The 24,519-nt window shown below is 45.3% G+C and overlaps 1 protein-coding gene across 1 annotated transcript in view; it reads left to right on the top strand.

Moving 5' to 3' along the window:
* The first annotated feature begins 37 nt into the window (after window positions 1-37).
* The window catches only part of Prkcb (protein kinase C beta), a 302,610-nt gene continuing 278,128 nt past the window's right edge, over window positions 38-24,519 (top strand). The window contains exons 1-2 of the mRNA XM_010623466.2: window positions 38-482; window positions 659-690. Of these exons, the coding sequence (XP_010621768.1) occupies window positions 395-482; window positions 659-690 (120 nt within the window). The 5' untranslated portion in view covers window positions 38-394. The remainder of the gene's footprint in view (window positions 483-658; window positions 691-24,519) is intronic.

Here is a 24,519-nt window from a genome sequence, read left to right as displayed (position 1 = left end):
CGCCCCCGGCCCGGGTAGCCGTCCCCCTCCCTGCCTCCTTCAGGGCTGGCGGCTCCCTCACCCAGCCCTCCTTCCCGGGGCAGCGCCCCGGGGTCCCCTCCGGAGCTCCTTGCGGGCACGGGGCATCCTCTCCTCCTCCACCCCCGGGCAGCGCCCTGTGTCATCTCTTACCGGCCTCTCCGCCGCCTGGGTTCCCCTTTCCACTCCCCGTTCTCCCCTCACGCCACTGCCGTCCCCTCTTTCCCCTGCACCCCCAGGCGTGGGGCATCCTTTCCCCCTTCCAGGGCCCCCCAGGGGATGCCGCCCCCACGGGGTCCCTCTCCAGCTCCCCGCGTGCACCTGCATCGCTCTTTCCCCGAGGGTGCTGGGGCACCTCGGCGGGCAGATCCCTTGCATGCCTTCCGCCGCCACCCCACGGAAATGCTCCCCCAGCCCGCCGCCTGATGGTCGTCGTTTCCTCTCTCCTGCCTGGGTGACTGAAGGTGGGGGCTCCCACCGAGCTGCCACCTACCACCCCAGTCTCCCCAGGCGAACACTCTTGGGGCACCGCCTGTGGCTAGGAGCCTGCACCTGGGGAGGAGAGCCCGGGAAAGGGGTGACTTCGTGGGGGACCTGGCTGGTGGCCCTCAACCTGACATGCCTCCTTCTGATCTTCCAGGGGCTTCGGGAAGCAGGGGTTCCAGTGTCAAGGTACGTCTGGGGCTCTGGGCTTCTGCTGTTTGTGGCAGAGAGAGTGGAAAGGACTTTATAGACATGACCGAGTTAGGCAGAGTGGAGGACTCGTGTGTGCAAGTGACCTCCCAGGCTAGGAATTCTTCATCGCTGAAGGGTCCTTTTAAGGGGTGTGCATATGTGGGACAGAGATGCTCCTTGCGGGAAATGCTGGTGGAGCCCAGCTTCCCTTAATGTCACTGAGGTGTAGCAGTGGGGCGCTCCTTCTGCCGACCCTGAAGAGGCGCCAGGCTCTGGAACCCCTCCTGGCATCGTGTCGTTCCTGCGCTGTCATTCCCCGCGGGGAGGAGGTGTCTTCACAGTTCCTTTCTGGGAGGACCCTTTCTCCTTATTCCTGCCCTTTCCCTGCCTGCATCCCTCCTCCACTCAAACTGGGGTTTTAACCCTTCCGGCTTACAGAGAGGTCTCCGCAGGTGGCTGCTTCCTCTGCAGATGGTGCATCCCCTAGAAAAGCAACTGTGGTCTCTCCTGCGCCTCCGCCCTCCCTGAAAGAATTTCCAGATGGGGTGCTTCTCAGACCCTCCTTTAGGCTGCCCTTTCTGGTGTCTGGGTACTTCTAAGAAAAGCTCCAAGTGCCTGGTTACCTGTGCCCTTGCCTCTGGTTTGAAACCCTTGCCCAACCTAAGAGTGTGACTTTTTGTCAGGCCTAAGGTGGCTTCTGCTGTCTGTTGTTAAGAAAAATTATATATTTTTAATGGTTTAGACAAGGTTTTGCTATGTTGCCCAGACTGGACTTGAACTCTTGGTCTCAAGTGATCCTCCTGTCTCAGGCTTCTAAGTTGCCAGGGTACAGGCAAGCACCACTAAGCCTGGCTCTGGGGCTAAAGTCTAAAAGATAGGTAGCATATGGGCTCTGCGAAGCTAGCGTTTGCAGACTTGTTTAACCCCTAGGATGTCTTAAGCATACTGTGAACTCGGTGTTAGCATTTTAGGATGGGGAGATTTTATATACATATCTGAATTTCCAACTTCACCTTTGGTGAAAAATGGGCCTCTGTCCACATTAGAGGAGTCTTTTGGAACTGCTGTGTTTGTAGACAGGGCACACATTCACCGTATTGTCTCCAACCCTCTCTGCCCAGCCTGCTTCACCCATTTCTGCCCCATGCAGGCTTTTGGATTTGCAATCTCTGGTTTGGAAAGTGCGTGCATGCATGTGTGTTTTCCTCCCAATTTTAGCCAGGTGCAGCTGAGAGGTGGAATATTTCTTGCATGTGTCTTGGGGGTAAATGGGCCACCCAGGCCATCTGGATTTATTTTAGGAGAAGAAAGCATTTGAGCATGGAGGAGTCCGAAATGTAACCTAGCACTCACTGAGAGTTTTACCTTTGCCTCTGCACCCTCCGGGGAACAATAAAGAGGCTCCCAGGAGTGGAGGCTGAGAGGGCGCGGCCTTGTACATTGTGCAAATGCTGGCCCCCTGTGCGCAGCCCTGGAGCCTCCTACCCCTGCCCAGTATCTCTCACCAAGACTTGGAACCTCAGTTTCACACAGCACCCAGAGGTCCTGTCTCCAGATCCCTTTAATGTCAACAACTTAGGCCCTGGTGGAAACAGTACAGATTGTTTTCTAGAACCTCCATCTCTCAAACAAAATACCAGAGGCATCTTGGTGCTGGGATGTGTTATTTCTTCTCTGAGGTTGTGTTTTCACTTCCACGAATCGGTTTCTGTCTTTGTCTCTTGTTGAAGTCAGGATGATTTTTAAACAGTTTTGCTTCTACTCCTCTGTACCTTTAGTGTTACTGAGGGCTGGGAAGTCCCCTTTGGAATATGCAGGGGATGACACAGTTGAAGCAAGAGATGTTTTTATTCAAAGCCTGGCAATGCTAGGAATTTCCAGGTGTAATGACAAAACACTGAAATTAAAGTTTCTGATGAAATACACATTCATTAGAGACCAGTGTGTGTGTGTGGGGGGGTGTAAAATAACCTCTTTTTCCCTCCCCATTCCTCTATCTTTGGAAAAGTGTAGAGTAGTGGGCATGTGTACAAGCTCCCAGGTATGTCACTGAGTGTGAACCCTTGCTTTGAGACATGCTAGGCAGATTTCTTGGCATCTCTGTATCTCAGGTTCCCTAGCTGTAAAGCGGGACCAGTAACAGTACATACCTTAGAGTTGCCGGGCAGGTCCAAGTCATTGCAATATCTCAGATGCTTGGATCAGAGCTTGGCACCGGGTAAGCACTCAGAAAATACAGCTCTTATGATTGTCTCCAAACCTCCTCCATGTGGGACAGCTGTGTGTGAGAAGACAGCCCTGCAGGATGGCTTTGGTATGGAGATGGCTGGTAGGTAGGAGTAAAAACCCAGCCCTGAACATCTGCTCATCCGGTGTCACTGCTTGGACAATGTATTTCTTTTGTGTTGGAGCAGAGGGGAGAAGAGAAAGCGGGCAGCAGATTGACAGTCCCTGAAACTGACATGCTTAGGATGTGGGACATCATGAAGGAGGAAAGTTTATCCCTGGAACTTGCTATTGCCTGGGACTAATTTTGGAATATGGAGCTTCTTATTACGAGCTGCTGCTGCTTCTTATTTTTGGCACCAAGTATTTCCTCTTAAAGTGAATCTATTTGACATGGGATCAACATTTATTACAGAAAATGCAAAAAGTTTTATTCTCTTACCTAAGTCAGCAGCTCAGAGCTCAGTTCCTTCTGTTCCCCTCAGCTTTCTGCCCTCCCATCCCTAGGGAGAGACGGTTATCTCTTGGTCCGAGAAGGATGTCGGACCCTCCAGACTTCACTTCCTTCTTTCAGTCAGCAGGAAGCAGAAGAGCAGCAAAGAAAGGCAAAGGACACATGCTCAGCACCACTTATGGGAGTCGTCTCTAGATGCTTCAGCCTGCACCCTCTCACCCAGAACTTACGCATACAAGAGGATATATGGGAAATGTAGTGTTTATTTCAGGTAGCCATGCTGCCCCAAGAGCTGGTGGAGGGGTGTTTCCATTTCAAAAGAGAAGCAGAGAGGGCTGGGGATTTAGCTCAGTGGTTCTGCTGCCTGCCTCACAAGCTCAAGGACCAGAGTTCCATCCCCAGTACCAAAAAAAAAAAAAAAAAAAAAAAAAAAAGAAAAGAGAAGCAGAGGGAGGAGGGAGCCCTTGTCTCTGCTGGCTAGGAGATGTGGAGGTGCTTGTAAGGCAAGGGGCCGTTGGAGCTGCCCCTGCCCATTATGCTGCCCTGGAACTTGCGGTGCTGGTGTGGGCTGGTAGAAGAAGGATGGGAAGTCCATAAACCACTGGAAATTATGGATTTTTATGTGCTCAGGGGAGCTTAAGAATAGATTTTCTTGGCTTTGTACTGCTCGAGGACAAAACTTGAGGTTGACTGCCACATAATTTCTCCTTTTTTGTTTCCGCTCTGTTTTTAATAAAACTGCTCCCTGTGAAATAGTTTAAGAATGCCTCTTGTGACAGAGGCCTGAGGCTGAGGATTCTTGCTGTGAAACTGCCTAAATTCTGGATGGAAAAGAGACCCCTTGTACAAGTAAGGGAGACCTGTCTTTATGGCATTCATTGGAGGAGCCTGGAACCTGCGTTTTTGCTTTACTTGTAATTGAGACAAGACTTTGAATGGAATTCAGTTCTTGCTCTAACAGGACTTTGCAGTTAGCAGAGGAAAAAAAAAAGTTTTTTTTTGTTCTTTTAGGAAGTCACTTCAGCTGAAATAGGTAATAATATACAGAGATTCGTGATTCAGAGCCTGGGAACTGGGCATGGTAGTACACGACTGTATTTCCAGCACTCTGGGAGGCTGAGGCAAGAGGTTCTCAAGTTGGAGTCCACCCTGGGCAATTTAGCCATTTAGTGAGATCATGTGTCAAGATAAAAAAGGAAAAAGGACTGGTGATGTAGCTTAGTGAGAAAACCCACGGTTCAATCCACAATACTGAAGGGGGGAAAAAAAGAATTCACAGCGTGGGATTGGAGTGCAGAAGAATGGGGTTCTGATCCCTGATCTGCCCTGTAGTCACAAGTACCCTGGGAAAGATCATCCTCCTCTTGTGTGTTGGTCTGCACATCTGTAAAATGGCCCTGCTAGTGTCTCCTTTCTAGGGTTGCAGTGCAGAGCAGTGAGGAAGTACAAGAAAAATATCCACAGTAAGTGTCAGTGGCTCTAGGTGAGGCAGTCATTGCTTGATTGTCACAGTGGGACACAGTCAACCGTGGGGCTCACTAAATGACCATGCCTGTTCCGGGCACTTAGACTCCTCTTATCTGTGTTTCTCCACAGGCTTTGGGTGACACCAGTGTGTACGGGGCTCAGTGCCTGGATTTGGGCAGGCTTGATTTACATCATCTTTCTTTGTGAGAAAAATCTGAACTTACCGTAGATGCTCAAAAAACCCCAGGGCACTAATTTTCTGACTCTGAAGAGCTAGAATGGATGATTATAATGAGTACATCAGCTTTTCCCCTTTCCTGTGTAAATTCAAAAACATGTTTTTAACCTGCTCAGTGAAATTATTAAAAAAATACCCAAAGTATCACACGACACCAATCTTTTTTGCTGTTTACATCAATACCGATCCTACAGAATATGCTTATTTTATTGTGTAATTAACACGCACAGATTAAAATATGCACTTTAAAAAAAAAAACAGAAATGAAGCAGGGCTGAGAGTACAGTTCAGTGGTGGAGGACTTGTCTGGGGTGCACAAGGCCCAGGATTTGCTCTCTAGCACCACCTCAAAGAACAAAAATGAAAAGGAAGAGGAAAGAAAGCAGGAAAGAGGGGAAGGAAGGAAGAAAAAGAAAAGATGAAAGAACATTAATTAGAGTTTAATTTTATTTTGGGTATAGTTCTCACTGAAAATTTATGATGGGAGCTGCCACACTGTAGCTTGAGCTTTCTCAGTAAAATCATAAAGCAAGCCATTAAAAAAAAATTCACCCAGACAGGGCGCACGTCAGTAAAGGTGGCCTCTGTTGTTTCACTCCCGCCCTTCCTAGAATGACCCCAGAGGCCTGTGAGACAGACTTCATTCACCTTTGGGTCATTCAGGGGGGTCCATGTGGCTACAAGAAGAGAGGCTTTCTGGCTTCATGTCCGATGGTTTGGCTCTTTTCATTTTTTCACTTGAAGTGGGATTTCTGGCTCAGTGTCCCAGTTGAAGTAAGAACCTTCCGAGTGGGTTAACGATGGGTCTGAAAAAGGAGGGTTGATTGGCTGGAGAGGCAAAAGCAAATTCATCTTGAGCTCTAGAGCACTCAAGGGAAGCCCGAAGATTTGTCAAGGAGCACAAAATGCATTTCTAAGTAAATATGGAAAATATGACCTTTGAAAATCTACTTGATACGATACCCAGTTCCTTAGAAACTAATTTTTAAAAATACATTATTTCCAGTTCTAGCAATTCTGCAGGTACTGCCCCAGACCGGATAAGCATGTTTATGGTGTATGCAGGTCAATAAGAAAAGCATACGAGATGATAATGGGTCACAGGGTGAACTGAGAGTTTGAAAATAATTCATACACATTCCTCACATTCTTGCTGTTAGCCCTTCTCTCTCTCTGTCTCCATCTGTCTCTGTCTTCATATACACATAGATCAGTATGTCATGGCTTTGCAAATACGCATCTCCTTTTGCTGCTTTCAGCTGCAGATAGTTATGTGACTGAGTATAATCCAGGTCCATGTTCTGGTCTTTTGATTCTGCAGTCCAGTTGGTTCTTGGGTTGGAAGATGTGTCAGTGGGAAGTTCAGTATCTTGGGATGATGGCGTCAAAGGCTTAGTCTCATTTTTTTCATGAGTTCTTTGAATTCATTCATCCTGTCTCTCTACCAAAAATTGCTATGATATTCCATAGATAGACAGTTTCCCCATTTTTTTTTTTGATACAGGGTCTCACTGTGTAGTTGAGACTGACCTGGAACTCACTATGTAGCCCAGACTGGTCTTGAACTCACAGCGATCCTCCTGCCTCAGCCTCCCGAATGCTGGGATTACAGGCGTGCACCACCACGCCAGGCTTCCCCCATTTTTATAGATAATACAATATCCATAGCGTTTATGTGTGGCATTTGGAAGTGTGATGATTGCTTAAAAATCTGGTAAAAATTAGTCTTTTCAGTACTTACATCCATTTTCCACTTATCCGTCTTTCCATTTATCCCTCCTCCTCTTTATCCATCCATCCATCTATCCATCCATCATTGCACCAGGTACTCATTGATTATGTTCTGTATGTCAGGAACTATTTTAGGTGGCAAGAAAACAATGGTGAATTTGGTCGGGAAGATTCCTACTGTCCCAGAGCTTACAGGGTAATAGAAGATAAAACTTCCTACAAATCGTTGCACTAAGATTTCATTTCACTTTTATTAAGCACTTTGTAGGAATTATACCAGGTGCTGTGAGAATGTATAACAAATGTAAATGTTGCAGTAGGAGCCTGGAAAGCCTTTGGTCTGCGAATTAAAAAAACCCAAATTCCAATGTCTCATTCTCTGAGGTAACTGGAGAAAGTGTGAGTTGTCAAGGGTCTAGAGCTAAAACTCTGTATCATGAAGCTGCTCTTATTCTGAATCAAGACGTACCAAAGGCCTGTCTTTGTGACATTTTGAGGAGGACTCCTGATTCTGTATTTGTGCCACATCTGTAAAAGGAGCACTTGGCAGCAGGAGACTGCTATCTTAGGATGGCTTCTCTTTGAATGTGACATAGAATTTCATCTCCTTTTAGTTAATTACTCAGATAATAGGCTCCTTCCTTTTTTGTTCAGGGCTGCAATTTGAGGCAACTGTTCTGAAGCAGGAAAATCAGGCAATTTCAGAAGTGGAAGAGCAAGTACAACGTGGAAAATAAGTAAAAAGAACATTTTGGTGAGAAGCATTTGTGAGCTGAAAGCCAGGGCATGGAATTACTTGCATTGACTCCCAAATACTTTCCTTACCTCGATTCCCACTCTCATAGATTATTCATTGTATTTTATATCATTTCTGTGGCTTAGGCATGCCTTCTTTTACTTGGAAGATAATTTTAAAGTAATTTTACACTAAACAATTTTGATTCCCACAAGGAAAAAGATTCTTCATTCTCTTTCCACGAAGGGGCAAAATTTCAGTTACTTGCTAACATGCCTTGGGCACCACTGTAATACCAATCTGGGGAACTTTGTAAATGGTCATTGAGTTTTCTTTACTTTTACTATTAAAGAACTATGAGAAGTTGTCAAAGGATAAATAACATTTTAGTTTCTATGTATAAACCAACTATTTATTTAGTTTCCACTTTTTTCTGATGTTGAACTTGGTCTTGTTCTACTTCCAGCCTTGATTTTGTACTAACTGTTGTGAAGGAGAGTTTTAGTGTTTTTCCTGGAAGGAAAACTCTTATTGGAAGGAAGCTCCATATTCCAGAGAGTAGCAAGGCACGGTGAGGGCAGGGTCTGGTAGGGAAGGTGGTTTTTATTCAGAGATGTCAATCTTTTCATTATTACCACTGTCGTTACCTTTTCATTTCTCTCTGTCCTACTTATGTGTCTCTCTGGGGTACCTCCTGTTCCTTGTGGAAGGTTCTTCTGAGTCAGAAGGGGAACTCAAACCCGGAGTAGATGGGGTCTTATCCTCTTCTTTAAATCCTGGCATTTGTTAAGGAGATGGAAATTAATTGACTCAAGATAGACAGCATCAGTTGTTCAACAATAACCATGGTCTGAAGGGAATTCTAAGATGCCTTTTTCTCCCTTTCCTTTTGATGCTGTAGAGGGATGAAATTTTGGGCTATTAGGCAGGCAGTGTGAAATTGGGCTTGAGAATCCAGGCTCAAACAGACCTGATTTTTAATCTTGACTCTCTCTCTCTATGGCTCTGTAGCTTAGGGGCAGGTAAAACATGATTCTGCCTTTATTGACTCACCTATCCATTCATCTACATGTCTACTTAGCCCTCGTCCCATCCAGCCATTCACCCATCGACAAATCCACTCATTTGATAAATATTTATGGACTGCCTACCCTACGTCAGGTACTGTTTTGGGCACTTGAACTAGAGCAATGAGCAAAACAGCCCTGCTCCATGGAATTTACATTCTAGCAGAAGGGAAAGAACAATAAACAAACAGCATAGACTGAAATATATGGTATAGTGTCAGGTTGCAGTAGAGACTTTGAAGAGGAGTAAGTCTCTGTGCCCTCTAAGTTCCTCCTGATTTTTTGAGGAAGGATAGCACATGGCCAAATTAGCTCTGAGACATAATGAAAAGTGCTGCACCAGGGTACAAAACCACTTTGAATAGCATCCCTACTGCTCGGGGTGGGATGGAGAAGATTCCACAGAGGAGATGACATTTGGGAACAGTCTTACAATAGGAGCTTTCAGATTGACAAGGGGGTGGGAGCAGAAGACAGCACAGGTGGAGAAGAGGAGAGAGAACAGCACACCTGCAGGGAGCAGGAAGCAGGGCGTGTGAGGGAGGAGCTGGTGGGACATAAATGTCCCCTGCTCCCACAGCGGGACGTGGGCTTGGTGTAGTCACTAGGAAGTGTTTGTTGTCATTGTTTCAGAGTGGCTGTGTGGGGGTAAGTGAAATGGCCTAATATTTGAGAAAGGAAGCATAAGATGAATTTTCAAACAATAATTGCCATAACTCAGGTCCTGAAATTCCGGGCTTGTGGGGTTGGAGGTCAGGGAGGCGAAAGTGAAGCGGTCATTGAGGAGTGGCGGGGGAATGTTCCCACAGCACCCAGGGGCTGCTGCTATTTTTCACATCCTAAAGAGACATTTGGAATTTGATTCCAGTCATACTGTTGATCGTTCTATTTTAGGGGGTGGTTACGAGGTTATTTTTATGGTTCTAACAATAGGGATATCTTTCTTCACTGCATCCTTAGGTGCGGAGGGCCACGGAAATTATTTTTCCTTTGAAAGAAATCCTCCCACTCCTCCTCTCTCTCTACTGCTGTCACTTACCCAGGGGCACGTGCTTCCTGAGCACATGCTGTGCAATGGGGCTGCTTTTGTGCATGGGAGACAGAAAGGCTTTGGTTCAAATCTTGACTTCTTGCTACGGGATCCTGAGCAAATTACTTAACCTCTGTTGCTTTTGTTTCTGCACAGCAGCCATAGGTATGTAGAGCTGCTGTCAAGGGTTTCCTTAGCGCCTTGGCTGACCCTCAGTAAGCTCTTCAGCAACCGCTGCTATTTCTGCTCTTGTGAGCACTGGGCACTGCTTTCACCCTTTCTGAGTTTGTAATGTTATTGGGGGAAGTGAGGTGGAAGCTTCTGAATCAAATAGAGGATGCAGAAATGGATGTGCGTACCACACTGAGCTCTGCAGCAGGGGTTACCATCGATAATGATGACGACGATGGGAGAGACACAGAGAGGCTTGTCAGGAGGCAGACAGGTGTCTTGTATATGAGTGAGTGTAATGCTTTCTGGGAAATTCTTTCTCTCCTGGCTTGTGATGTTTTAATTTGTAGGGGACCTCAGACACTTGAACTGAAATCTGTGATCATCTTATCTTCTGACCTCATTTTGAAAACGTGTGGATAATATTTCGACTTTAAACGCATTTCTGATCATGTCACCTCTTAAATTTCACCCTTTGAGTGCACTGTTTTGTATTCTTTTGGGCCAAAGAAGCTGGCAAATAGTACGGGTTAGAGTGGAGGGAAAAGTCTGCAGAGCTTTTGCATGTCTGTGATAATGAGGGTGGTGATTTTTGTGGATAGCCGTTATGATTTATATCTAGATGGTCCCCCAAGCCTCATGTGCTCATGGTGGGGGGTGGGAAGTGATTGGGTCATCGGGGTGTGTTGTACCCATGGTTTATAGCTGACCTGCTCTTAGGAGCTGGGATAGGAGTGTCCCAGGAGGCACGGCCTGGTAGGCTTTATCTGTTCCCTGCTCCTCCTTTCACTCTCTCTCTGCTTCCTGCCTCCGTGCCATGAGCTGCTTTTCTGCTGCCATGTCCCAGTACTATGCCAGCCTGCCTTGGAGCCACCTGACTACAGACTGAAACCTCTACAAACTGTGAGCCAAAATGCACTGCTCCTCCTTTAAATTGTGGGTGTCAGGTACTGTGTCTCAGCAACGAGAAAGTACCTAAGACAGCAGCCCTGTATAAAATTTCTTCCTTTCCCCCATAATGGTGGAGATTGCTTGTTGGCACTTAGGCAGTGCTGCAGGTGAGAATTCTGATAGTTATCTAGATTTTTTGGTGGATTGTATTTTGGATAGTTACTTGGATCCAGTCCAGAATTCTTTATTTGTATTACAAGTCTTTGTCTGATCTGGATCCTCATAAGCCCTATCTTGAACTTCTTTCTTTCATTTTTTTTCTCTGCATCTGAAGATCCAACTGGTTTTCCTCAGTCATGGTACACCCGTGCCCACCACAGGGCTTTTACACATGCTCTCTCTCCAGCTCAAATTGCTCTTCTCCTCCTCCACTTACCTCCTACTCATCCAGTAGAATTTAGCTGAGATGTTCCTCTTCAGAAAAACATCCCCTGACCTTCCAAACCAGCCCCCTTGTGTAATTTCATAACTCTTTGTCATTTTACATCTTCTAATGACATATTTGAGTGTTTTATTCATTTGACATATGTCTTCCCCGGGGGAATTATATCTAGCTCACTTTCCATTTTTTCCAGGGTACTTTTTTTTTTCCTGTTAAGTTTATTGGTACATTTAAAGCAAACAGTACAGTTACATTCATCACTGGGATCTTGTACCTTTACATGATGTGTCTGGGTTCTTGTTTTTTCCCCATACTCCTGCCCTCCCTTCATCCGCTCCACCCTTTCCTATTTACAAAGACTTTGTTTCCATTTTTTCACATTGTTTCTTTTCCCTTATTTCCTTTCCCCTCCCCTTCCCACTTCCCCTTTAGCCATTTTCTTCCTATTTCACATTCCCAGTTACACCATTTGAACCTTACTTACACTTTCAGTTTTTCACACCAGAGAAACTATTCGGTATTTATTTAAGTGTGTCCTATTTATTTCACTTATGAGTATGGCCTCAGCGTGCATCCATTTTGCTCTAAATGTCTCTAGTTTCTCATTCTTTATGGCTGAGTAGTACTCCATTTTATAGGAAAACCACACAATATTTATCCAGTCTCTGGTTGATGAGTACTTGGGCTGTTTCCAGGGTACTTTGCTCCACTGTAGGCACATAGTGTGTACTCAGTCAGCACTTGTTAGGTGAAGAAATGAACAGAGGGAGTCATTTGACTTGGGCGTAAGTATTTAGCTCAGTGACTTCCACAGCCTGAACACACCCATGTAGCCAACGCCTAGGTCAAGAAACAGGACACTGCTGGTCCCTCCCACAGGTTCTCTCTACCGGCTCCTTAAAGAGTAGACATTATTCTAACCAACATTACCTCTGTTTATTTTTATTTGTTCCTGAACTTCAAGTAAGTAGAATCATATAGAATGTACACTTTTGTATCTGTGATTCCATTCATGGATGCCCACTTTTAAATTATGCTTTAATAAAAAAAATTTAACAGGCATGAAGTTAAAAACATTTCTTTGAAACGAGGTCCTGTTGTATTGCCCTGGCTGGCCTTGGACTTGTGATTATCCTGTTTCTCCCTCCCAAGTACCTTGGATTACAGGTGCACACCACTGCAGTGGTCGAAAAGGCACCGACTTCTAAAGTATTGGGGCCAAACCTGAGAAATGCTAGCTGAGGCTTTTCATTTTTGTGTGTACAGAAGGGAGATCTGTAGGGAGACAGGCACCTTCTGGAGTTACCCATTGAGGGATGGTGCCGTTTGCCTTCTTAGATGGACATCTGCTTCCTCTTTTAATGTTGCCCATCGGTTGCAAACTGTACAAGGAAGCCAGGGCGTTCTGACAGTTTCCTCACCTGATAATGTAGCTCTTTGAATACCAGGAAAACTTTAGCTCACAAACTAGTTTTAGGAGTTAGAATTTAAAAATTCTGTATTAGTTAAGGTAGCAGGGAGAACCTGTTGAAGTTGATGTAACAGATGAAACTTGAAGTCTTTGTGGCTCAACAAATTTATGTCTCCTTTGCATCCCAACTCAGTGCAGGTGATTCTCACCAGGCGTCTTCTGCACAGTCGTTCAGGCAGGGCCGCAGGTCCTCTCCCCTGGGATGGTGGATGGGCATGAGAAAGCACACTCACTTCACAGCCATTTTAGCCTGGAGGGGATATATATAGCATTTCCACACTCAATCTGTTGGTCAGAACTGCGGCACCAGACCATCCCAACTGCAGTAGGCGTCAAACCAGGTTGATGGGCTGTATCTGTCTGCATCTGGGAGGAAAAGGAAACAGGTTTTGGTGAACACAGCAAACCCTACTCCAATTCCTTTTGTTTGTTTGTTTTTTTTTCTTTTGGTACGGGGGATCGAACTTGGGTCTTTGCGCTTGGGAAGCAGGTGGCAGAACCACTAAGCTAAATCTCCGGCCTCCTACTCCAATTCTTAAAGCCCATGGTTTTCTGTAATTTCCTTTGGGGTGTTGTATCCAGTTTTATCTCGTTTGATCAGTAAAACTCAGATGTGAAACTGTAGACTTCTCCATCTTATCAAGCCATACCAGAGTTCATTTGTGAGAGTGTTACTAGGAGTGAAATCAAGTAGCTTTTTTCTTGTCTTTAGCTGTTAAAACCATCTGGCTTTTGTCAGAATTTCTCATTCTTCAATTCACCAGAACTCTTGCTCTTCTGGTTGCCCCCAGATATCCTAAGTGCTATGATGTGAGTTGGGGGTAAGCGGGATCACCGGTGTTCATTTGTCATCTGTCATACAAAAGAATTCGTCAGTGGTTCTACTTCTAGATGTTTGTCTACAAACAAATCAGTTTTCTATTGTTGTGTAACAAATAGCCTCAAAGCTTAGTGGCTTAAAATAACTGACATTTTTAATGCTTTGGTTTCTGTGGGTCATGGATTTGGGCTGAGCTCAGCTGGATGGTCCGTCTTTCCTTGGCTGGGCTCCCTCAAAGGCCAGGGCCTCTGATGGGATGCCGGGACATCCGGGGCCTTCCTGGGGTAGTCTGTCATTGTCCATCAGGTTAGTCCAAGCTCTGTCCCATGGTGGTGGCCGCATTCTCGGTGCACGAGCAGGAGAGGCTCCAGGGCTTTCTTTAAGCCCATTCTCAGAAATTAAAGTGCTGCTTCTTCATAGTCTGTCCATAAAAGCAAATCATAAGCCTGCTGAAGAAGTAAAGGAGGAAATAGAGGAGAGAAGAGTCCTCTGGTGTGAGAAGCTGGAGATTTGTGGCAGTTTTGGAGCCTACCACACCAGTTTCAGTGTGGCCCTTGAGACGGCTCCATTCTTCAAAACGTGCTCGTTCAGTGTGCATCCCCTGAAATAACCTTGAATCTATGACAGGTCCCAAGTAAAGTCTCAGTGCTTATCCCGGGGATAGCAGTACCTGCTTCACAGGGAAGTGTCGGGCCAAATGATGTTACATGTAAATGATAACCCCCAGACTCGGTGGGTGTGAAACGCTGAATACTGCGCCATTCCTGCTGAATCGCACCGCCGAACACGCCCGTGGCTGCCACCTGGCACTGCATTTAGAGCTCGAGAGTCAGAGGACACAAGGCTCTGCTCCTGGGAACGGAGATACATGAGGAGTACACTGATCTGTGAGGAGCTCACGTAATACGGTGTGGGAAAAATGACCGCACAGCCGTGAGGAGGTCTTGTGACCCCTGGTTAGGAGCTGGGTTCAGCCTTAGCTTCCCCACTGGTCACCGAGGGGTCTTGGGCAATTTTCCTTAATATCTTTGATCTTTAGTGTCCTCATCTGCAAAATGAAGATTTTGGCATAGGAACTTTCTCCTGGCGTGCCGTTGGATTAACGAGACAATGCTGCTCCTTAAATATTAGTTCTGAAAAAGTGTACGTATTGTAAAGATGCTCTGAAGGCACCATTCTCACGTGCTTGTAGTTCTCCTTTCGTAACTCCCGCTAATATAATTTCTGCCTGTTTTAAAAGATGAAGATTGCACATAGGTCATTTATTTGGGAACAAACACCTGTAAGGGCTTGAGGAAAGCAACGCAAGGAAGAAGTTGAGCGTGGTGCAATGGTTGAAATATAGGCCAAGCTGACCCCCTGGATGGAGCTTGATGTCCCTGCAGACCTTTGGACTTGAGACAGTGGCGACCTGCATGAAGTGGGTGTTGGCTATGGGCTGCCCCGGGGAGGATGGCATTGCCGGAAGACGTAGCTGTGGGCCACTAGATTCAGCTTTCTCAGCAGCTGGGGGAGGGAGGGCGTGCCATGGTCCCGTGGGTGAGTGAGGGTCTGGAGGACACGCTGTGGTGTCCACTCGTGCTTCCACGCCTCCCTTACAGGTCTAGTTTTGGCTCCTGCACAGACCTGAGTCAGTTACTGAACACAGATTCGTAGACTGTAGCTTCCCAGAACCAGAAGACCATCTCCAGAGAGCCCTAATTTGACGGTTTGAGGGTAAGGGAGTGGTTTGCACGAGATCATCTGACTACCAGAAAGGGATGGGATTCACACTCCAGCCTGGGGACTTTGTTCCTCACCCCACTTCTCTCTGCTGTACTCACCTGAGTCATAGGAGGTTCCAGGCGGTAGCTACACCTGGAGTCTGTGACTGCAGACCCTTGTTGCACTGGACCTTACCTGTGCTGTAGCTCCTCTCACGGTAGCTCCCTTGAATTCTTCTGTTTGCATTTATTTTAAAAACTATGGACCTTCAGCCATTAAAGGGTCATTAAGTCAATTTTGTAAGCCAGGAACACCAGGAAAAAAATAAGACACAAATTAGAAAATATCAGAATGCACCCCCCTCAGGAAGAGTATTGTTCCGTGAATCTTTTCCAGGCATAGGTGAACTGGGTCAAAGTGTAAATTGTGTTTCGGACAGTGAATAATGGTAAACACAGTTTGAAAATCATGGAGAATAGAGAGAAAAAGCTCATGAAGTTGGCCCATAGAGTCTTGAGGCTTAATTTATTTTTAAGGATGATATCAGTGCATTGTTTTGAGTTCTTTATAAGCAGAACTTTTATTCCTACACAATATCCTGATCATTTTCATTATCATTCTTGATCTTTAGCATATCACAGAGAAAACTTCTTTTTTCCCCGATAGAATTTTAAGTATGATAGCAGAGCTTTTTTAAAGAAATGGAGTCACTGGTATTGGTGGGGATGCCTAGCTTGACCTGTGACTTGGAGGAGGTGTCAGATCAGAGTGCTGCATGGAGCGCTGGCAGAGAGCTGTCCCCCTCCTGCAGTGGAGCCCCGAGTCCTGGGGGATGATGCGGGTTGAGAAGGAAGTGTTTGCTGAGCAGAATCCATGGGTGTGTGTGTGTGTGTGTGTGTGTGTGTGTATGTGTGTATGTGTGTGTGTGCGCGCGTGCGCACGCGTGAGTGCAGGGGTGCTGGGAGGTGTGAGGAAAGCCTGCAGCTCTGGGGTGGGTTGGATCCCTGTGGAGGGACTCCAGAGAGGGCTGCCTCCAGCTGGGGCTTCCAAGGGCTGGGGTTCAGTGTGTGTTTCTGGTCTCCGGTGTCCTTGGATCAGTGGGGGCCCGAGTGACAGCTGGCCTCATTGTATTTCCCTTCTGTCCCTTTGTGATTTGGGGCCTGAGGGCCATCAGGGGGCCAGGGCACTCCAGATGGGACAAAAAGTCAAGTCCAAGATAAAAACGAAACCAGGGCTAGGCCTCTCCAGTCTGGGAAGAGGAGAAGGGAAGAAAGAGAGGGGGAGAGGGAAAAGTGAAAAAGGGAGAAGGAGGAAAGGAGGGAGGGAGAGAGGGAGAGAGACAGACAGACAGACAGACAGACGGAAGTGTATATGTTTCCACAGTCCCTGGAAGGGCCTATGTTAGGCAGGTAAGCTGAAGGAATTTTCCATTTTCTGGACATCTTCAAATAAGATTTCCAGTGCTGCTGTCTCAAGCTTACATTTACTGAGTGCTGACTGTGTGGACGGCATTGTTCTAAGTACTTGACATATATTTACTCATTTAATTTTCACAACAGCCCTGTGTGGTTGCTATTGTCACTGATCTTATTTTATATACAGTTATGATTGGATCATGCTTTCGGTTTGCGGTTGTGTACAAGGAGCAATAAGATTTCCAGTGCTGCTGTCTCAAGCTTACATTTACTGAGTGCTGACTGTGTGGACGGCATTGTTCTAAGTACTTGACATATATTTACTCATTTAATTTTCACAACAGCCCTGTGTGGTTGCTATTGTCACTGATCTTATTTTATATACAGTTATGATTGGATCATGCTTTCGGTTTGCGGTTGTGTACAAGGAGCATAGAGCTCTGACAGACAGACAGACGGAAGTGTATATGTTTCCACAGTCCCTGGAAGGGCCTATGTTAGGCAGGTAAGCTGAAGGAATTTTCCATTTTCTGGACATCTTCAAATAAGATTTCCAGTGCTGCTGTCTCAAGCTTACATTTACTGAGTGCTGACTGTGTGCCCGGCATTGTTCTAAGTACTTGACATATATTAACTCATTTAATTTTCACAACAGCCCTGTGTGGTTGCTATTGTCACTGTTCTTATTTTATATACAGTTATGATTGGATCATGCTTTCGGTTTGCGGTTGTGTACAAGGAGCATAGAGCTCTGGAATTGATGAGGAGGAAGATGACAAAGAAGAGGAGAAAGGAGGCAGCTAGTATTTGAATGTTGCCATAAACTGGTCATTTCCCAAAGAATGACAGTCAGGCAGCCTCCACTACCTGATGGGGGAGCAGGCGTCTCACAGGGCCAGGAACATGTGTTTGCCTCAGCAGTGGATGAAACAGTGGCACATCTGACAGGAAGTGGAAACTCTCTAGTGGGAGCAATGTTTCCACTAAGTTCTTTTTCCAGTGAGGGAAATTTTAGCCATCGTCCTGAATAAGGAATCTAGAAAGTGGCTTCTAGTTCATGTCTTTCAGTGATCCTGTGACCACAGTCAGTTGATTTCTTCATGCCTGAGTCTCTGGGCTGGGGAACGGGCTGAGAACTATGAAAGCCCTTGAGTCATTTGGAAAGGAGAAGTATGCCTACAGCAGGCAATGCCATGGAACGGAATTAGCTGTTCTCATTTGTTGAGATACTGAGCCAGGTGCTTCACACACACGACCTTACTCGTGGCCACCGTATCCTGGGAGCTATGTTACATTGACTCCACAAAGACAATAAGTGACCCACCCCAGGTCTTGAAGCTAAAAAGTGTTTGTGATACGGTTATGTCCTGGTAAATCCATTGTCAGGTGAAACTATCCTAAACTAAAAATGCCCCCAAATACATCTATCCTAGCAAACATCACAGCTTGGTATACCGTGTATGTCCTGATGAGTGTTGGCTGCAGTCTTTAATTGCACATAGTTAGCCTGCGAAAAGATTGCAGCAATCTGAGGTGTGGGTTCATTCCGACCTCAGCCGTTTTGAATTGGGGCCCAACTGTAGCTGAAGAGGGTGACCAACTTAGGCGGTCTGATTTGGAAGCTTGCAGGTTCACCTCACTGTGCCAGTTGCCCTAAGCAGTCTTTGGCCAGGGCACAAAGGTGTGGGATCTGATCTGGAAAGGCTGTGATCCTTGTGTATCTTTTCAAAAACCCACACGTAAGAGAGTAATGTATAAGGAGTAGTAACAGAGAGGTCTAGTTGGCACATTCCTGTGATATCCCTGTGTACACTCTGTGATGTTAGGGGAAAATGCAGGCAAATAAAGCATGCTTCTGTCTTGAAGCAGCCCTCTGGCTGGTAGAACAGATCCATAAATGAATAATTCACTGTGAATGTGCTGTGATGGTGGAGGGAGAAGTATGGGAATTTAATAACTCATTCCCAAGGCACCTGGGGGTGCCGCTCAGAGCTCTTGGCTGAGTTTTGAGGAAGAGAAATCAGTGAAACTTCAAATGTTGGCAAGGCAGGAGAAGCAAAGGAGAGAGGAGACACTGCCAAGAGGAGGTAGTGGAAAGTCCCAGGGAGATGTAGTTTGAAGAAGATTTGGAGGTGCACAGGAAGGCCAGGGAGCTTGGAAAGAAGGAATAAAGACCTCCAGGATTCAAGGGTGAGCATAGATCTTCTCAAGATGATGCATTCAGCAGCTTTAGATGCTGAAGCCAGAAACAGACAAAGAAAGGAGGACAGCTATGGGTGCGGTGGGAGGAGAGAACACAGGTGGAGGTGAGAAATGAAGGAAAGCGTGCAGCCAACAAAATGAGTTTAGAGGCCGGTTGAGAAAGTCTTGCTTGATGGACTTTCTTTGTGAAGTAGGAAAAAAAGAAATAGATCTGCATTCAAATGTGTGACTTTAGGCAAATGTCTGGTCCTCAGCTTCCTTATTTTATAAAAGGAGTGAGTGATAAGGCAAAACTTCATGGAGTTGTCTGGATCCAATATGATAACGATTAGCCGGGTGTGGTGGCACACGAGGGTAATCCCAGCACTCGGGAGGCTGAGGCAGGAGGATCGCTGTGAGTTTAAGACCAGCCTGGGCTCCATAGTGAGTTCCAGGTCAATCTCAACTATATAGTGAGACCCTCTCTCAAAACAAAACAACTACATAGTGAGACCCTGTCTCAAAATAAAACAACAAAACAATCAACTACATAGTGAGAACCTGTCTCAAAACAAACAAAAAAAGAAACAAACGAATGTGACAGTGATTGTGAAAGGCATAGTGGAGCCATGGCTGGCACATAGTAGGGGAGAAAGTAATATGAATATTGTCAGCTATTGAGGGAGTTCTGGTTTGGATATTTGCTGGGGGAGAAGATAGTGACTTCTTTGGATGCATTGAGTTTGAGATACCTGTGGTATATCCGGGTTTCAGTGTCCAAAGGCAACTGGGAATAATAAGTCAAGGATAGAAGTAAAGATTTGGTAGTTATTAATACGGTATATATATAAAACCTAAAACCTAAAACATATTACTGGAGGCACTAGATTTTAATGGTATATGGCAAAAAGGATTAGACAACATGGATTGCATAAGTTTTAAAAAATTATTTTTAATTCTTCTACTAGTTGGAAATATCTCTTTGCTGCTGTCATGTCTTAAACAGCTTTCCAATGCTTTCAAGTAGTGCTTTAAAACAGAAGGAATGAAGCATACCTGAGTGCTATGTACCTGCTAGACTTTAATAATTAAAATTTTTTTTTCTTGGTACCTGGGTTCCAACTCCAGTCCTTGCACTTGCAAGGCAGGCAGCAGAACAGAACCACTGAGCTAAATCGCTGGCCCAGTAATTTACATTTTAATCATGTTTTCCAGTCTTGTGTTCTGTTTGTAGTAAATGTTACTAGTTTTCCAATTCTGCTTTTTTTTTCCCCCCAAGTAGGATGGTTTGGTTGTTAATAACAGAACACTGTCTGGAAGGAGGTGGTTCCAGGGTTGGCTTAATGAGACTTCTCAGAGTCATCAAAGACTCAGGCCCCTCCCAAGTATCTGCTTTGCAAAATGTCACTGATAACTCCCTTCTTGGTCTGGAGGAGGCTGTACTAGCTCCGGGAATTACATTCTCACCGGACAGTGTACAAAGCAGAAAGGAAAGGACCGCAGGACCGAGGGTTCGCCCTCAAGTTCTTCACGTTGTACCTGTGTGTTATGCTTGGACAGGCAGCTAACTTGTCTCAGGAACAAGGCTGACATGCTGTACGTGGCCGTGGAAAGGCAGTGAGGATGATCTCCATGAAGTCAGTATGCCCCTGAATTACTGAGCTTTGATAAAGTCCTGTCTTTTGAAATTTTGTTTTATTGGGTAATTAATTCTTTACTGCTTATATTATTTCAAGACGGACTTTCTGTTATTTGCAGCTTCGATTCATGGGGTCTGTGATTTCAGGTTATTCTCCAACATAGCAGACACAATTGTCTCCTCTTTTTTTCTTGGTTTATTAGCTTTTCTGTTGAGACTGGGCCAAGGGCCATCTCATCTTGATTTTTCTTATGTCCATTAGTTTTGGATTGCATCTTGGACATTGCTAATGGAGACTGGATTCTGTTGTATTTCTCTGAAGAGTGTTGATGTTTTTGCTTTCCTAGGTCGCTGTCTTTGCTGGACAATAACTGCCTCTTGGTCATTGGCTCAGATGTCAGTTCTACTTTTAATTGTATCTTTGAGTCTTTTTTGAGGCTTTCTCATGCGTGCATGGTTTAAGAGTTAGCTAGATACTTGGATAGAGTTTATACAAAGAATTGGGGACTCCCTTCTTTTGGTTCCGTTTCTGAATTTTGCCTTCACTTTCCATCAGCTGCACGTGACCTGAAATCTGTCCTGTTGTTCTGTATGTCAGAAAGTCTTGGAGTTCTTTCCTGGAGTTTTAGCTCTCATTCAGTGCTGACTGCAGTCTACTCTCAGGATAAAGGGTGTGAAATGGCCAATCCCTTCCTTCAAGTTTATAGCGCACTCTGGAATCTGCTTTCTTTTCTTCATTATGCAGTCAGCAGATTTTTTATTTTTTATTTTTTGTAGTACTGGGGATCGAACTCAAGCCCTTGTACTTGTGAGGCAGGTGGAGGAATATTTCAAAGTTAAGAAACGTCTTAAAACGATTTTTCCAGAGATTATATTTGTTATTTTGCAGAAAAATTGGGCCCAGTTGAAGTTTACTTGATTATATCACAACCAGCTTTCTTGTTCTTTAGCACACTGGAAAACGATGCCACGAGTGGGTCAGACACTTCCTCAGTCACAGAAATAGGAGAAGGCGTAGCCTGGGCCCCAACACAGGCCCTGCACCAACGTCCCCGGTGGTGCCCGGTGTCTCAGCACCTTGCAGGGCACCTGGGTGTGGATTTCTGCCTCAGAACAGTCTGCCAGTGTGGGCTCGTTTTCATTTTCTTATTTCATTCTTTTCTGGGGGTGGGATGGGGGTGGAGCTGTAGCAGCCACAAAGCTGAGCTGGGCAGTTTCATGGCAGCCTGGGGTTAGTCGGTTCCCTTACAATCAGGGTACCACTGCTCTTTTAATGGGTGGACTCCGAAGGCAGTGTGACAGGCAGAGTTTGGGATAGAGATGATCAGTGAGCACCAACAGTGTGCTTGATTATTATTTATTTGGCAATATTTTTACCAAAGTAAAAGTCAATAGTAAGTTGTGGTTAAACAGAGAGGAAGTTCAGAGTTCAGTAGGTTCTTTTTCTTTTTTTTAAATGAAAAAGGAAGTTGCTGCTCTTATTTTTGTACCAGTCTTGTCATTAATGGATAAAGAGTAAAAGTCTTAGCTGAGCTGAAGCCAAACTCTGAAACTTAGTAATGAGTCCCTCTTTCCCCTTTGTAGTGCCACTGGCGTGAAGATTCTAACTTATAGGCAACTTCCAGAGCAACGGCAAACAATCTTAGGATTTTATGCCCTTTAGAACAGAAATGGTTCCCTTCAAGACAGACATTTCAAGTTATCACCTTTCCTAACCACTGTCTCTGTTCAGTGAGCCATCTCACCGTCATATATTTTATTTTAGGCTTTGTGCCGTATTGCTGGAAGCAGTCCTGCTTTCTAGAGTCAAAAAGCATTTATTGAGCACCGACTGTGTACCAGAGACTGTTTATACAGCAGTGTCCAGTGAGGTAGAGCCTTTGCTCCTCATGTAGCTTACATTCTAGTTGAAAGCTGACAACAAACGAGTATACACAATAATTATTACAGATATGATACGTGCTGGGTAAGAGCAAAATATACAGATTCAAAACAGAAACCTGTTCTTTGGGGGGCGAGGGGCCAGTGTGTGATCAAGCAAGAAACGTAAGGTGGAGCCTTCTCCCATTCTCCCCTCTTAGCGGGGATGGGGTGAGTCTGTGGAGAGGATTTCTCAGATTTCCTAATGCCAGAAGCAGCTAATGGATCAGAGTGGGTGGCTGCTGGACAGCTCACTGGGTTTCACCTGGCCCTTCCCTCTTGGTCAGTCACCCCTCTCCTGTCACAGGGACATTGTCTTATTCTTCACACATGGCCCAGATTCTGCCCACCAACAAGGCGGGAAGGAGCAGGGTGGAGGTTCTGGAAAGATGTAAGCTCAGAATAGGAAGGGCTTTGCGTATCATGCTAGAGTCCAACGTCTAGACTTTCCCTTTCTAAATTCACAGCCACTTCTGGGACAAACCGCCCCCTGGTTCCAAGGGGTCCTGCTGGATTCTGTCTTTGCAGGCTTTTTACTTCTGTAGCCCTTTTCCCCTTCTTTTCACATCCAAGTGAAAGTAGAGAAGAGCAGCAGTTGTTAATGCTATTGATTGTAAATTGCCTGCATTAAAAATGTTAATTATTGCCCCTGGGAAGGGATTAAGCCTTTGGAACAGCAGAAAGCCAGGTGTGCCGCACTTGTACTGTTTCTGAGGGAAGAGAAAGTGTCGGGGAGAGGGCCACTCCTCCCTGTGGTGATAATTATGGCCGTATTTATCACTGGGAATATGTCTTCTGTTCATTCTGCAGTCAGCCGGCTTTCGGCTTTCGTGACCTAACGTGGATGAGACAAGAGGTTGCCTTGCTGTGTTCAAAAATTAAGTTCAAAGAAATGCATAAGCATAATCTTGGTAAGATAAATTACACATCACAACACGGATATAGTTTGGAGGGCTTTTTGCCTCTTTCCCTATCCTCATTTAGCCCTGCCTTCTTCAGCAGCCACCATTTGTGGTAAATCTGGCTGTCCATTTAGAACTCCATAGTACAGTGGGGCACGGATCTTTCCCTGTGTATCGGTCACTCCCTGTTGATGAGCATTTAGGCCCCTTTTTTGGAATCACACATATGTCTCACACATATGCAAGTGTTTCTCCGATTCCTGAGAAGTAGAATGGCTTGGCCATGGGGTATAATGATTCAGCTTTTAATAGATTTTGCCAAATGTTCTTCAAAGTGGCTGAACCTGTGCACACTCCCACAGCAGTGCGTATTTCCATCTCATTGCATCTTTCTCAAATCATGTTATTTTCAGGCTTTTTCACATTTTTGCCAATTTGATGAGCGAAAAGTGGCATTTAATTTTGATGAGCTTTGAGCATCTTTTTTACATGTTTGTTGGAAAATTGTATTTCATTTTCTATGGATCTCTCTCCCTCTTTACATTTTCTTGTGGATTTGTGGGCATTTTTGCTTTGATCTCCCAACAGCAGTCTCTACTAGTTGTGTGTGTTTGTCTCTTTCCATCGGTCTTGTCCAAGTCCTGTGTCAGTCACTCTAATGCCTGGACTGATAGGCTTCTTTGCTATTGGCTCAGCTCTTGACTTACAAAGTATCAGTATCTCATTCCCACTTCAAAGGTGAGGAAACAGAGGCTCTGAGAGACTAACTGTCACCACTTGTGCAGTCCTGAGAGCCTGAGCAGACTTAGAAATAGACCAAAGTGCTGTGAGCCCCAGGGAGGTTATTATTGCTAACCTCTCAGTATTAGCCAGACACTTCCCCTTGGTATCTCTAGAGAGATGCCTGCTTAATTATTCATCTCTTTCCCAGTAATTGGCGACAAGTCCTCCAGCTGGGAGATGAAACCAACTGGGTTGCCAAGAACATCTACAATGCATAAAACTGGAGATGCAGCTCCAAAGGGTGGGAGAAGGAGACCCACCGCTTAGGGTCTGTTTTCTGAGACTCTCTCCTCGTACACTGACAGCAGCCTTTTGCTGAAATAGCTCTGAACAGAATGATAGGGAGACTGATCGTGCCAAAGTCCATATCTGTTTATCGCTTTCAGGAATGGCCTCTGCATTTCATGTTTCTATAGCTCCTTAAGAAAGAATGGAAAAATCCTTCCTCAGTAGACACAAGGTCAAGCTGTCGCTGTGGAATTTCCCTTATCCTAGAATGGGAAATAGAAAGTAAAAAAAAAAAAAAAAAAAAAAAAAA

This window comes from Fukomys damarensis, unplaced genomic scaffold (genome assembly GCF_012274545.1).
Source record: "Fukomys damarensis isolate Sample0158 unplaced genomic scaffold, DMR_v1.0_HiC HiC_scaffold_34, whole genome shotgun sequence".
NCBI classification, from domain to species: Eukaryota; Metazoa; Chordata; class Mammalia; order Rodentia; family Bathyergidae; genus Fukomys; species Fukomys damarensis.
The sequence above is the reverse complement of the archived record's forward strand: the minus strand, read 5'-3'. Positions and strand labels throughout refer to the sequence as shown.